Below are 11,584 nucleotides of genomic sequence, written 5' to 3' on the forward strand. Positions count from 1 at the left end.
AAAATACGGACAAATTTAAAAATAGATTAAAAAATTGCATTTTTGTTTATTTAGTGTTTTTTTTAATATAATTTGATCTTGAGTATGTGAGTTAATCATTAAATAATTTTATAAAACCTTGTCTAATAATTTAATTTTTCTGATATGTTTTTTATTTGCCATTCTTGCAAAAACCAGATATTTAATTCCAAATTTTTTTCGCAGAAACTCTGTACATCTTACTTGTTTCCAATGTTTAACAACATGTTTGTTTAAACCATATTAACTACTTTAAACTAGTAAAAAATTTGCGAAAATTACTGCATTGAGAAAGGTTATCGTAAAGAACAAATTGTAGTAGCCTAGTTTTTCGTGGACCCCTTCCGAATCTTGTTCGCCAACTGGTGAACGAAGGTAAATACGGGCTTGCTTTTGTCTCTCATCAAGTGACTTTTTAAAATTTCTTCGTTTGATGGAGTTAGCAAGCATTTTGGTAGTTGTAACTACTTGGTCTAATTGTAAAAGACGCCGATCTTCACTTAAAAATCACTTTTACCTATGATCAGATAAATCTGTTTCAATAATACTACTTGAAGAACAACTCAACTCTTGGACTAATTGAAATAAACAACTTGAGCGTCTTCCTGCCCAAGACCAAAACAAAGCTCGACATTTTAGTTTCGAATTTGTTGTTTATATTACATTTCTGCAAACCGAAATAAAAGCAGAAACATTGTACAAGGCTATCGATAGTTGATACATACTTGACCGAGCGCGAAAAATTGATGTACTCAAGAAATAAACATCGTTAAATAAGATGCTAAGATCCAGATACTAAAACATGTGGAAAGTTTACAGAAGAATATTGAAGTCGAATTTAGCTATCAAACATCTAATGTATGAGCAGTTCACACTTATCGGGCCTGGCCGAGCATTTCTAATGAACCAGGTCACAGCATTTGGAAGGCCAAAAATCGAACAAATGTAAAAACCTATGGAATAAAGAAACCGATTATTGCACAACAATTGAGCTGGCAATACAAAAAGTTCAGCACATGGTCACGTGACAAGGAAAGCGGGAAAACCGCGCAAAGATAGCGATACTGCTTTTAAAAAGATCAGTAAGTTGGGACAGGAAATAAAGGCAAACTAAATGACGGCAGCGTTATACTAAGTGAAGGGGCCGCCGCGTTCACTCAATAGCATGAAGTGGAAGGAAGGCGTACAAAGTTTTCAGGCCTACACACAATATAACACGGGGGCATATTTACAACAAAGCACGGAAATAGATGATAATAGAGGGTAGCACATAATTCTACCAAACTGTTAAGGAGCACAAAATGTGTCGACTTTTGGAGAACAGCTTTCAAAGGAAATGCATGAAATTAAAGCATAGTTTTGTCATGTCTACGTTGCGTGTGGTTTGTAACAAAATTTCAGCTATGTACCTTAAAAAACACTTTTTGGAACGATGTTATTTATCAATGTCAAAGTAATTTAACAACTTTCAAATAAAGAAACGTATCATTTCAAGCGATTAAAATGGAGTGGAGTCGTACAAACGCCCATTTCCAGCAAATTTTCCATAGAGCAACAACGTAGTAACTTCCACCACAATAGCGTTCTTCTGTCAATAACAAGTTACAAACATTTCACCAAATCAAACAAGTATTGCCGCATGTTTGAAATGACATGCAGTTTTGGTAAAACAGGGCTTCCAAAAGAGAATTTGGCATCACACTTGCACAGTTAAATGATTAAGGTATTGTTACGTCACTGGCGGTCATCATCCGTCACTGGCCGGTGGTGTGAACCAACCATTCTTCTCGTGAATTTGAACTAGTCTTTGAAATGATTGCTGTGCTTTCGATAAGCTGTACGCAGACTGAAAATACAATGCGAAATGAAAACACTTTTGAATAAACCTTAGCTCAGCTTGTAATCGTGTATGATCCCATATAAAAGGTATCAAGCAATGTACGAACTTTGCTGCAATTCTGCAAAAGCTGTACATCCAGGCAACTTACTTCTGATGCTCCAAAATGGATTCTCGCCTTTCCTTTCACTAAAGTGGCCATGATTTGCATGATGAGTGATTCAATGGAATAAGCGCTGCTCCAGCCCTGCTTGGTGAGAAGTTCCATGCATATTGCTCCCCCTCCAAGGACAAATCTACCCGGTATAAAAAGATATCGTATCAAGAGTGTAAATTTTCAGATTTTATGGCAAAAAATACCAGAATGCTCATTTTGTTTTGCACTTCTACAAGGGAACTATGGAAACATATAAGTTTACCAACGCATGACTTACCCTCCATTTAATACGGGGCAGACAACCCTCACAAAAGGGGGGTCAAAAGGAAAGTTATCTCGGAACGATATCCCCATTATGATCGATGCGGTCCCGTTTTTCGCTTTCAACTTCTTCAAGTCGGCGTGCAAATTGCTTTCGGGGTCGACCTTCAAAATCTGGACGTGCCATTCATATAAACTGTCATTGACAAGTTCCACATTGTAGCAACCTGCAGTATCAACATAACACTATTATGCCGGCTCCGTAGCGGAGCGATTAGCGCGCCTGGCTTCTAAATATGCCAGACGTGTTCTAATCTGAAACTGAAAATGTATGTGTTAATCGAAACTTGTGCAAAGACAAGTTCGGTAATTGCAGATCAATGAGGAATTATATCCGAGGTTAATTCGTGCAAAGACTCTCCCACACATAAAGATAGTGATACCGACAAACAACATTATATATGTAAAATAGCTGCAATTAGATGAAACAACATGACCTCGGAATGTAGAGCAACATTTCACAAACCTTTCTTAAAACTTTCAGATTTGTAAATTGCTTTCAGTTCTTTTAAAAGCCGGTCTGAAGCTTGAACAGATCCAGACACTCTGCCCTGCATTTACAAGAAATAAGTCGGCAACATTAATTTATAGATATTAATTTACTTCGATTTAATTGGAAACGAAATCTTTTCACAGCAGTATATGTTGTAAATTTACACGAAACAAAATCTAAAACCGTACACTGATGTAATCTTTCCTTTGGGTCTGCTTAATTTTATTTAAAATGGCGAGATTTTCCTGTGAAATGCCGCTGTTTTCCTTTCGGACCTCTTCGATTTCCGCAGCAACATTCTCTTCCAGGACTGCATCATCCTGTTTCAAAAATTGAGATTATTTTCATAATTCTTAAAATGAAATCTTCCATGAAAATCCTATGGTTGTCATAGTCATGCAAAATACAATGGTGCAATTGGTGAAATACAGGAATTTTTATCTGTCAAATTTATTTCTGTCTTGCACCAACGGTGCATTGTATTTGATGCCTATGTCCATCATATTAATATTGCTATGTTATTTGTCATCGTGAGATTACTTTATTAGGCCTAGTTAAGGATTAATTAGCCTATCATAACAAAATGCATAGTTAATAATTATGCATTAATTTTTATGTAAAGGGGTGGATTATTCATTGTATTTGGTCTCAATCAAGGTAATTTTCACCAAAATTTTTAAACTTTTTAACTAACAACACAACGCAAAATTGCTATATTGTTGCAAAGTCAACAGCAATGCTGATCTAACAAAAACAAATGTGACAAAGTCAGGTGTTGCATGAGACAATTAACAATTGAGACGGCCTTACAGCTTCAATATGCATCGGTGGTCTGCTCACTTTTCAACAGGGATGTCCCGAGGAACAAGTAAATGATTTAGTTAAACAAAATCAATTAATTATAATGAGTCCGTGACCTATTAACCTTATAATAGTGAGTAGCATGCCACGAAACATTGATTGCAAGAACAAGCTGTTTTATACCAACATGGCCCACCTTCCACATGACAGGTACCATTCTTGTCAAAGTGGATATTTGCATAAATTATTAAAATTACCAATATTATGACAAACATTGTTTCAAAGAAGTGTTAAAAGTAATTATTCTGTGCGTTACAAAATACATGGCAATGCGTGTTGAAAACAAGGACCGTTGAATTAAAAATTAGGCTCATCTGGACAATTGACAATGAAATCGCCATGAAACACTTACAACGTCGTTTAATTCGTCATCTTCATCTTCCGAACTTGAATCAATTCCCACATCAACTTCCTGCAAACAAACATGACAGTTTACAAACATAAACATGCATAAAACAACAAGTTGGAGCACAATCATGCCACAGTAAACTGATCATTAAAATTCTATATTCTTTTAAAAGAAAACGTTTGCAGGCTTTTATCTAGAAAGCAAAATTTTGCTCACTACTGGTTGCGGTGGTTTGTCCAACTCCTCAATATGCATGGGCACTGGCAGGTTGAAGTGCTTGCACAGTTGCATAACAAGGAATTTCACCATGCTGTTTATCTAAACAAATAAAGGAAGGCAGACATGATGCAATTTGCATAGACGAAACAACTTTTAAGAAAGCAACAGATTCAGGAAATGGACCTATGGCGTATTACTCGCATCGACCATGAAAAGTGCAAAAGTTTTAGAACATTGATGAATATAGTTCGCTATCCTGAATTTATATTTGTTACAGTAACTTACTTTGGCATTATTTGACTGAGTTAAAGCTGATAAACTCTCATTCACCACAATCCTCAGTAACACTATTACCTACCACCTTTCATGGTACGACACAGCAGAGTTATGTGCTATAGAAGCAAGTTACTCAACCTCACCAAGTATTTTGAAGTGAGGTCTGCATCAGCAAGATTCCCGACAACCTGCATCACACTGATGTCTTCCGTATCGCAATACCACATTGGCTTCGACTGTGGGTATGATTCCTGTAAGAGGGAGCAACAGTAAATGTTAAACTTATCGCGAGCCCTTTGAGACAACAGATCACAATCACTACTCACTGGATGTAAATAGACAGGTTTTAAATTTAACTAAGTGAACATTTACACGAGACAGCTTGCATGATGAATTTTAAATCAACTGACATTAAAAATTTGCAGACCTATTGCTTTCACAAAAAGCATTATATACTGGTTTGAATTATATTTAGCGACTTCTCAGTAAACCTCAATTTTCAAGTCAGTTTTAAAATCCAACCACACAAACTGTATCATAAGTAATAATAAGCATGCAATAATAAGGCACTTGTAGCATGTGTCAATACCGTCAAGATATACAATAACTCTGGATCCAATACTTGCCGATATTGTACAATTGATAACATGTTTGTCCTTTCCGTTAACAAAGTGGCAACATATTTCATCAATGCTTGAAGACACCACTCGAAACACAGAATGGCTTCTTGGAAACAACACGGAGATATGTTTAAGTTCTGCTCTCAGTGACGCCGTTGATTGTGACATATTGAGCAAGCAATAACCCCTGGTGTGGAGGTGTTACTGCAAGGCACCCAGTTCAACACATCCCAAACAATAAGTCTTTGTAAAAATGAGCCTACTGTCAAAGATTTATTGCATGTAATCTTGTAAGAATGCTGATCTCTTCTTGCAAAGGTTATGGAAGTGGTCGATTGGATCAAGCTTTAAAATACACACAAAAACAACAGTCACCTCTGGACAGCAGTTGCTACATACAAGGTCCTTAAGCACATAAAGCTCTGAAAAGTACATACACACCTAGTTTGTGGATAGAGGTTAAATATAAACGTGATTACACCAATAAATATTGACCTAACTTCTTCATAACTTGCCAGAATAAAAGTGTTAAACTATGTCCCTGAAAGTAAAATTAACTAGGCTATGTGTTGCCACAAAACCTTTTACATGCACACTCAACATAAATTTCACGTTTAATGGAAACTTTTGAAGTCACAAAGAGTGTGTAATTCATAAAGCCCATACATATACCGCAGCTCACAATAAAATTTGGTAAAGAAACGCACTGTGCTTGTTGAACTTCTTCACTAATAACAATCAATAACAACAGGGTCTTGATTAACATCAGTGCTGTCTTTTGTGGAATAAGATTTTTTTGAAGAAAGTCGAAAATGCATCTCATTCAGTAAACTATTAAGTTCTGCACAGAGCAACGGATGCTCATCTTTGCAAAGTTCAGTAACACTGTTGGTTGGAGTCATCAAATGGAGAAGCTTTGCAGCTTTCTCACAACTTATCACATCATAATCCAGCGCTAAACTCCTTAAGAGCAAACAAATTTTCGAGATCATTTTGTCTGGATCACCGACAAAAAGCTCAGGATTAGACACATGCTTATGGATTCTTTCCAGAATTTTTATCCCATTACACTTGACCTCGGCATCGAAATCATTTGGTATAAGACACAAGATGGCAGAAAGAGATTGATTCACCAAAATCGCGGCATCACTCTGTTGTTCATCATCAAGCGAGGACAAATCTTGTGCTTCATAGACAGGGAATTGCTTTAAAAAATTATCCAAGAGTTCACCAGATTGAAACAAACAAGCAGACAATGTATTGACTGCAGCCCTACGCGCACAAGCACTCGACTCACTCTGAATGATATTGATAGTTTTCGATAAAAGTTTTCTTAGTTTTAAAGGTGTAAACAGACCAGTGTTCTCCACCAGATGAAGACATGCCAGCAAGGCTGAGGCTTGGATATATTCATTATCATCAGAGAGACTTAATAATACTGCTTCCAAAATATTCAACTCCCTCAGCACCTGTTCAATAGCTTGCCTGGTATCACAAGAGTGGTATTCCAACTGTTCCAACATCAAAGAAAGAACTTCAAAAGCAGAATCTCGATCCTCCCATCGGAGGTGACTCATTTTCGTGACCAGACAATCACATAGCGAAGTCACTGTTGGCAAGTCACTTCGGTGAAGTTGGCAGTCAGTGGGTCGAGTCATTGATAAAATAAGACACCCAGAAGTTTTTAAAACTTGATAATCAGCGTTGGCATGCAGCATCACTGACTGTAGCGTGGCAGGAAATGTGTCGTTGAAACATCGCCAACATGAAACATTGATATTGCAGTTTTTCAAAGCGTTCATCACCGATGTGGCAAGCTTAAAGTTTTGCAAAATTTCTGGCTTCAAACCTTCTGGCGTGTCTTCCAGTTCGTAAATTGCCTTCAATAATTCATCAAAATATTTTATCATTTTAGTTTGAAGTTCTAAGGGCAGCCCAGTCAACCACAAATTCTGGCAAACTTCAATTGTGTTAGTTAACAAGGCAGTAATTCGAGAGCGGGATGTTAACGTATCATCTAAAACAGCTTTCCACAAATGTCCATCATCATTTAGAAAGGACAAAAGTGACAGGTTTCTACCAAATGCCACGTCAAAAACAAGCATCATCATTTCAAAGTAAGATGCTTTATTTGTGGATTCTGCAACAGCACTCAGCATATCGTAGCTGCTGGTGTGTAGAGGGTTGTTAAGTAAAGCCACCATAACCAATTCATGTGCAAGACCTAATGGTATAAACTTTTTGCAGTCAAAGTGATCCCTATCTGAGCAGAACGTTTTTATGAAGCTGACTAGAGCAGGACAACCAACTCTGCTCATTAAAATGAGTTTTTTTCTGGTTCCTTTCGATTCAAAAAAATTTCCGCTTTCATTGAAATATTCATTGAATAGAATGATTGTAACAGTAGCATTAATATCACCACATATCGTAAGAATTTTCAACAAGAACTCCAAAGAAAGGCCTTTCTTTAATGTATCCATAATTGCAGCGAGATTTTTGTAGCATTTTTTAAACATTTCACTTTTTTTATCCAGTGCTTTGAGCTTAGAATTTAAAGCCAAAATCAACTTAGCTATAACTTTTTGTGCTTGTTTCTCAACAAACATTGATATTGACTGAAATAAATTGATTATGGATTGATAGTGTAGTCCAAGGTCTATCAGAGCCTCAAAGGAAAGAGCACCACATAGCAAAGACCTAACAGCAGAAAGCCATGCGTATTGCAAGCTAACACTGATTGAATCTAAGTCAACTTTCAAGATAGTTTCCAGACAGTCTCTCCATGTGTCTTCGCTGCGTGAAGTCAAGTCAGATAAAATTTTATCAGATGAAAAAGTTGAGAATAACTTGAGAGCGAAGCTGCATGTCGAGTCGGAATATTGTCCACATTTTGAAATTAACTTTTCACATAAAATGAATTTGGATTGCTTTCGACCGAAGACCTCCTCAACAGGAATAGGAAATGAGATTAACGACTCGAATAAAGTCACGACTCTGTCCGCAATGGTGTCATCTTCAATTACTTTTTCTTCATTTTGAAGGAAGATCAATATTTCATTCAGAACCAAACACTGGTTTTTGATATTTCTTTCACTTAATGGTAACATTTCAAAGCCATGTCTAAAATAACAACGTTTAATGACATAGAGAGTATGTCAAAAGTTATGCCAAGGCAACATTTCAGAATATTTACACTCAAACTGTTCAAAGGCAGTAGCCTGTGTTACCACTGACCAAACCACATGGCGCTCACCTCACTGTCACGACACCAAGCTCAAATCACAATATCACTACAGGCCTGCGAGCGACTCTTTCTTCTCTCATTAAGCGTAAGGCTTTTGCAAACATTCCCGTTCCATTTTTTCTTCTAACTCTATATCTCGCTCGGCATCAATAAATTCTCGGTAATAACTTTAAATTAATAAACGAGCAACATTGATGAGCACAATCAATTTCCAAAACATTGCCAGGTATATATAAAAAAACTCTGGGGTCTAGTGCAGAAGTGGACAACCACAGGATGTATTTGTATATTAGACCCGCTACTCAAATTGTGACGTCATCAGCCGGTTGTGCACTTCAGCACTAAACCCAAACTCAGTAAGCTAATGCTGCCTTTAACTGTTTAATGATATTATTAACAAAACGTGATCAGATGATAGGCGATTGACATGTCCACATGTTCACTTCAGTCTTGAAAATAAAGTCAGAAAGTGAACAAGCAAATGACACAACAGTTTGGATAACAGAGATCTATTATGCAAATTCATCACGCAATCGTGCATTTTTGCACTAAACCCAGCAATGCAATTGCTGTTGCATGCTGGTATGTTTATGTCTGTATCTTGAGCCTTTGAGGACACCAAAAGTTTGGCCTTTTCAAACATTGCAGTCTCACTGAACTAAACCACTGGGTACTTTTCTCCACTAAAAACTCATCGCTCATTTTTCACCATTAGCAGATAAGTTGTGACTGTGAGAAGCAAAAAATACAATACTAATTACTACAGCACAACAAAGAACATGCGCACACACTATTAATAAATCAAACAGGAGAAAGTGGCAATGACCTAAGGGCTTAAAAATTGCAAGTTGGTGTAGGGTCTAATACGATTGTGCTATCCTATGCCCAGGTGTGAGATCGTAAGTTAGCAGGTTCATTACTTGTGCAGGCTGCTGATATTATCGTAAAATTTTTAACAATTTGTTTAATATGTTGTTCGTTCACAGCGACCTCAATTCTCAGACATTTATTGTCTACCACAAAGCAAATAACATCTTTAGAAAAGTAGACATCTTATATCGATCACTTCTGTTTTTTACTATGCGGCATCATAGACATTACATTACACAGATATTATATTGTGGCCACACTTTGCTTTGACTTGTTCACTTCCAAACGAAGACCTAAAAAGAAAAGAGTTAAGAAGAATAAGAATTAAAATTTAGGTGTAATAATTGTTTAATGCTTAACTCTGACATAGAACTTGGTGTTTCTTTGTTAAAAAGATGTGTAACGTCACAAACGTGTTCGATACAGTAGAAGGTTAAACTGACAATGCAATCGATGTTTTCCCGTCTGGGCTGTTTCGTCTGTTTCTGTTGATTGTCGGTTTCATCAATTCCAAGTATTAAAATATTGGATCTTATATTGTGCAGACTGAAGACACAGAAATCAACAACATGCAGGCGAAACTCAATTTGGAGAAACGTCTCAAACGATCGTCCTTGTGCTTATCATGCTTATTATGGTTGTCTAGTAATAAACTGTGGGCGTATTTATAGGATCAGTGCACAATAATAAATAACGGCAGCAACAGAAAAAAGTACTAATTTCAATGCATTTCCCAGCAGCACCAAAATGTTGATTCGCTTTAGAAGGGCGGCTCAGACAATTCTTATGACTTAACAAATGTACTGTTTCAGACAATCGCCGTTGCTGATCCATAAAAGGTTAATTAAAACGCAAGTCAACCAAAAGATCAACACAGTTTATATCGTGAGTACTGTATACCGTATATTGAACAAAATTTGAAAGTCAAAAAGTTCTTTCAGGATTTTCTGTAAGTTAAGTCAAATTAAAAATAAATTGACTATACGCTTTCGAACTACATGTCCAAGTTTCCTACACAAACATAGGAAAACAAACGTACTAGCGTTTCTAGCCAATACTGTTACAGCCTAGATACCCATGATAAATGGTTTCACATGATATTTTTATGTCAAAATTAACGTTCGTTTCGTTTATTTTCGCCAGTAACGGTTGAGAGCGAAAACTATTCTGTAGTGCAAACTGTGGTGTACAATGAAGGAATGAACCAATGAATGAATGAACAAAGGAATGACAAAAGGCGACAAAGCCTTGAGTGGTTAAACTATGCAAGGAAATGTAACATAAATGTGAAAGTGTAACATGTAAGCGGCGCTACAACGATAGAAGGTTAGTACGGCCAACAAATTCCGAAACATTTACGTTAAAAATAAACAAAAAAAACAACAAAACACAGAACACACAAGGGACTATTACTATTCATGAAAATACAACATTCGGAGAATGTAGAAGATATGCTTGTTATTGTGCATAATACCCAAATGGATGGTTTAAATGAAACCCATCAAAAGAAACAGCATCTCAGACAAGGACCAAAATCCTGTTTTTGAACAAAAGTGTGAAGCACGGTATATTAACGTGCTTAAATTATCTTCTTATCTTAAGGGAATACCCCGACTGAAACGTACTGTATATACATCGATGATTGAAACGGACGCTAACTATTATGCTACAATAACATATAGAAAGTTAAATTTGTCATTGCAAAGCGGTTGTTGTAATAATATAGGCCCAAGGATTGTCAAGAGCGAGTAAAATTAATAATTGATAACACATATATTCTTTTAAGGTAATCCTAAATACGCCACTGACAGTCTGACACACATCGTTTGGAACAATTGGAAACTTAGGTGAAGAACATATGAAATGGTAAAGATCAAAAATCCTATTTCGATGTTAACGATAAAGTAGCCAGTAGGCCTAGTTGTAGTTTACCGACGACGTTTTCTTTGATTGAGTTCACCGCAACGATCTTGGTGCTTCCCGAAACTAGAAAAATAAAGCAGGAGCTAAAGCGTGGCATGACAAACTTTATCCTCGGACTGAGAAAAGTTTTTGCCCGATTTAACCCTGGTGCCATGCAAAATTTGTTCCGGTGCTGTGCCAATATCTGTTCTTCCATTGTGACGTCATAAATTTAAATCCAATTATGGTTTTGCGTAAACAGAAAAGAAGCTAGCGGCAATTCGCAGTTGGCCGAGTTGGGATGTTGAACACTTTGTCCTCCATTTCTTCGAAGGCCTGAGTAGGAATGAGCCTACTGATCAGTTTTTTTCTGATAATACAAGAGTTATGTTATGATAGATACAAATACGGTTGACT

At 36.7% G+C, this 11,584-nt stretch overlaps 2 protein-coding genes across 2 annotated transcripts; both read right to left on the bottom strand.

Moving 5' to 3' along the window:
- Positions 1–651: 651 nt before the first annotated feature.
- On the bottom strand, positions 652–5,576 carry LOC143445817 (ubiquitin-conjugating enzyme E2 Q2-like). Its single transcript, XM_076945144.1, has 9 exons — positions 5,158–5,576; positions 4,675–4,782; positions 4,253–4,354; positions 4,040–4,099; positions 3,015–3,146; positions 2,800–2,884; positions 2,290–2,500; positions 2,007–2,151; positions 652–1,864 (listed from the first exon to the last, which is right to left on the bottom strand). The coding sequence occupies exons 1-9, from the start codon at positions 5,317–5,319 to the stop codon at positions 1,766–1,768; spliced, it is 1,104 nt and encodes a 367-aa protein (XP_076801259.1). The 5' UTR covers positions 5,320–5,576; the 3' UTR covers positions 652–1,765.
- Positions 5,575–9,390, bottom strand: LOC143445816 (uncharacterized). The gene is made up of 2 exons (XM_076945143.1): positions 8,405–9,390; positions 5,575–8,271 (listed from the first exon to the last, which is right to left on the bottom strand). The coding sequence occupies exon 2, from the start codon at positions 8,256–8,258 to the stop codon at positions 5,880–5,882; it is 2,379 nt and encodes a 792-aa protein (XP_076801258.1). The 5' UTR covers positions 8,259–8,271; positions 8,405–9,390; the 3' UTR covers positions 5,575–5,879.
- Positions 9,391–11,584: the final 2,194 nt, after the last annotated feature.

Source organism: Clavelina lepadiformis, chromosome 2 (assembly GCF_947623445.1).
Source record: "Clavelina lepadiformis chromosome 2, kaClaLepa1.1, whole genome shotgun sequence".
Lineage (NCBI taxonomy): Eukaryota > Metazoa > Chordata > Ascidiacea > Aplousobranchia > Clavelinidae > Clavelina > Clavelina lepadiformis.

Coding starts and splice junctions, on each gene's coding strand:
- LOC143445817 (XM_076945144.1), bottom strand. CDS start 5,319: ATGTCACAATCAACGGCGTCACTGAGAGCAGAACTTAAACATATCTCC. Junction 4,783..5,157: donor TTATCAATTGTACAATATCG/GCAAGTATTGGA, acceptor TCCCTCTTACAG/GAATCATACCCACAGTCGAA. Junction 2,885..3,014: donor AAAGGAAAGATTACATCAGT/GTACGGTTTTAG, acceptor TTGTAAATGCAG/GGCAGAGTGTCTGGATCTGT.
- LOC143445816 (XM_076945143.1), bottom strand. CDS start 8,258: ATGTTACCATTAAGTGAAAGAAATATCAAAAACCAGTGTTTGGTTCTG.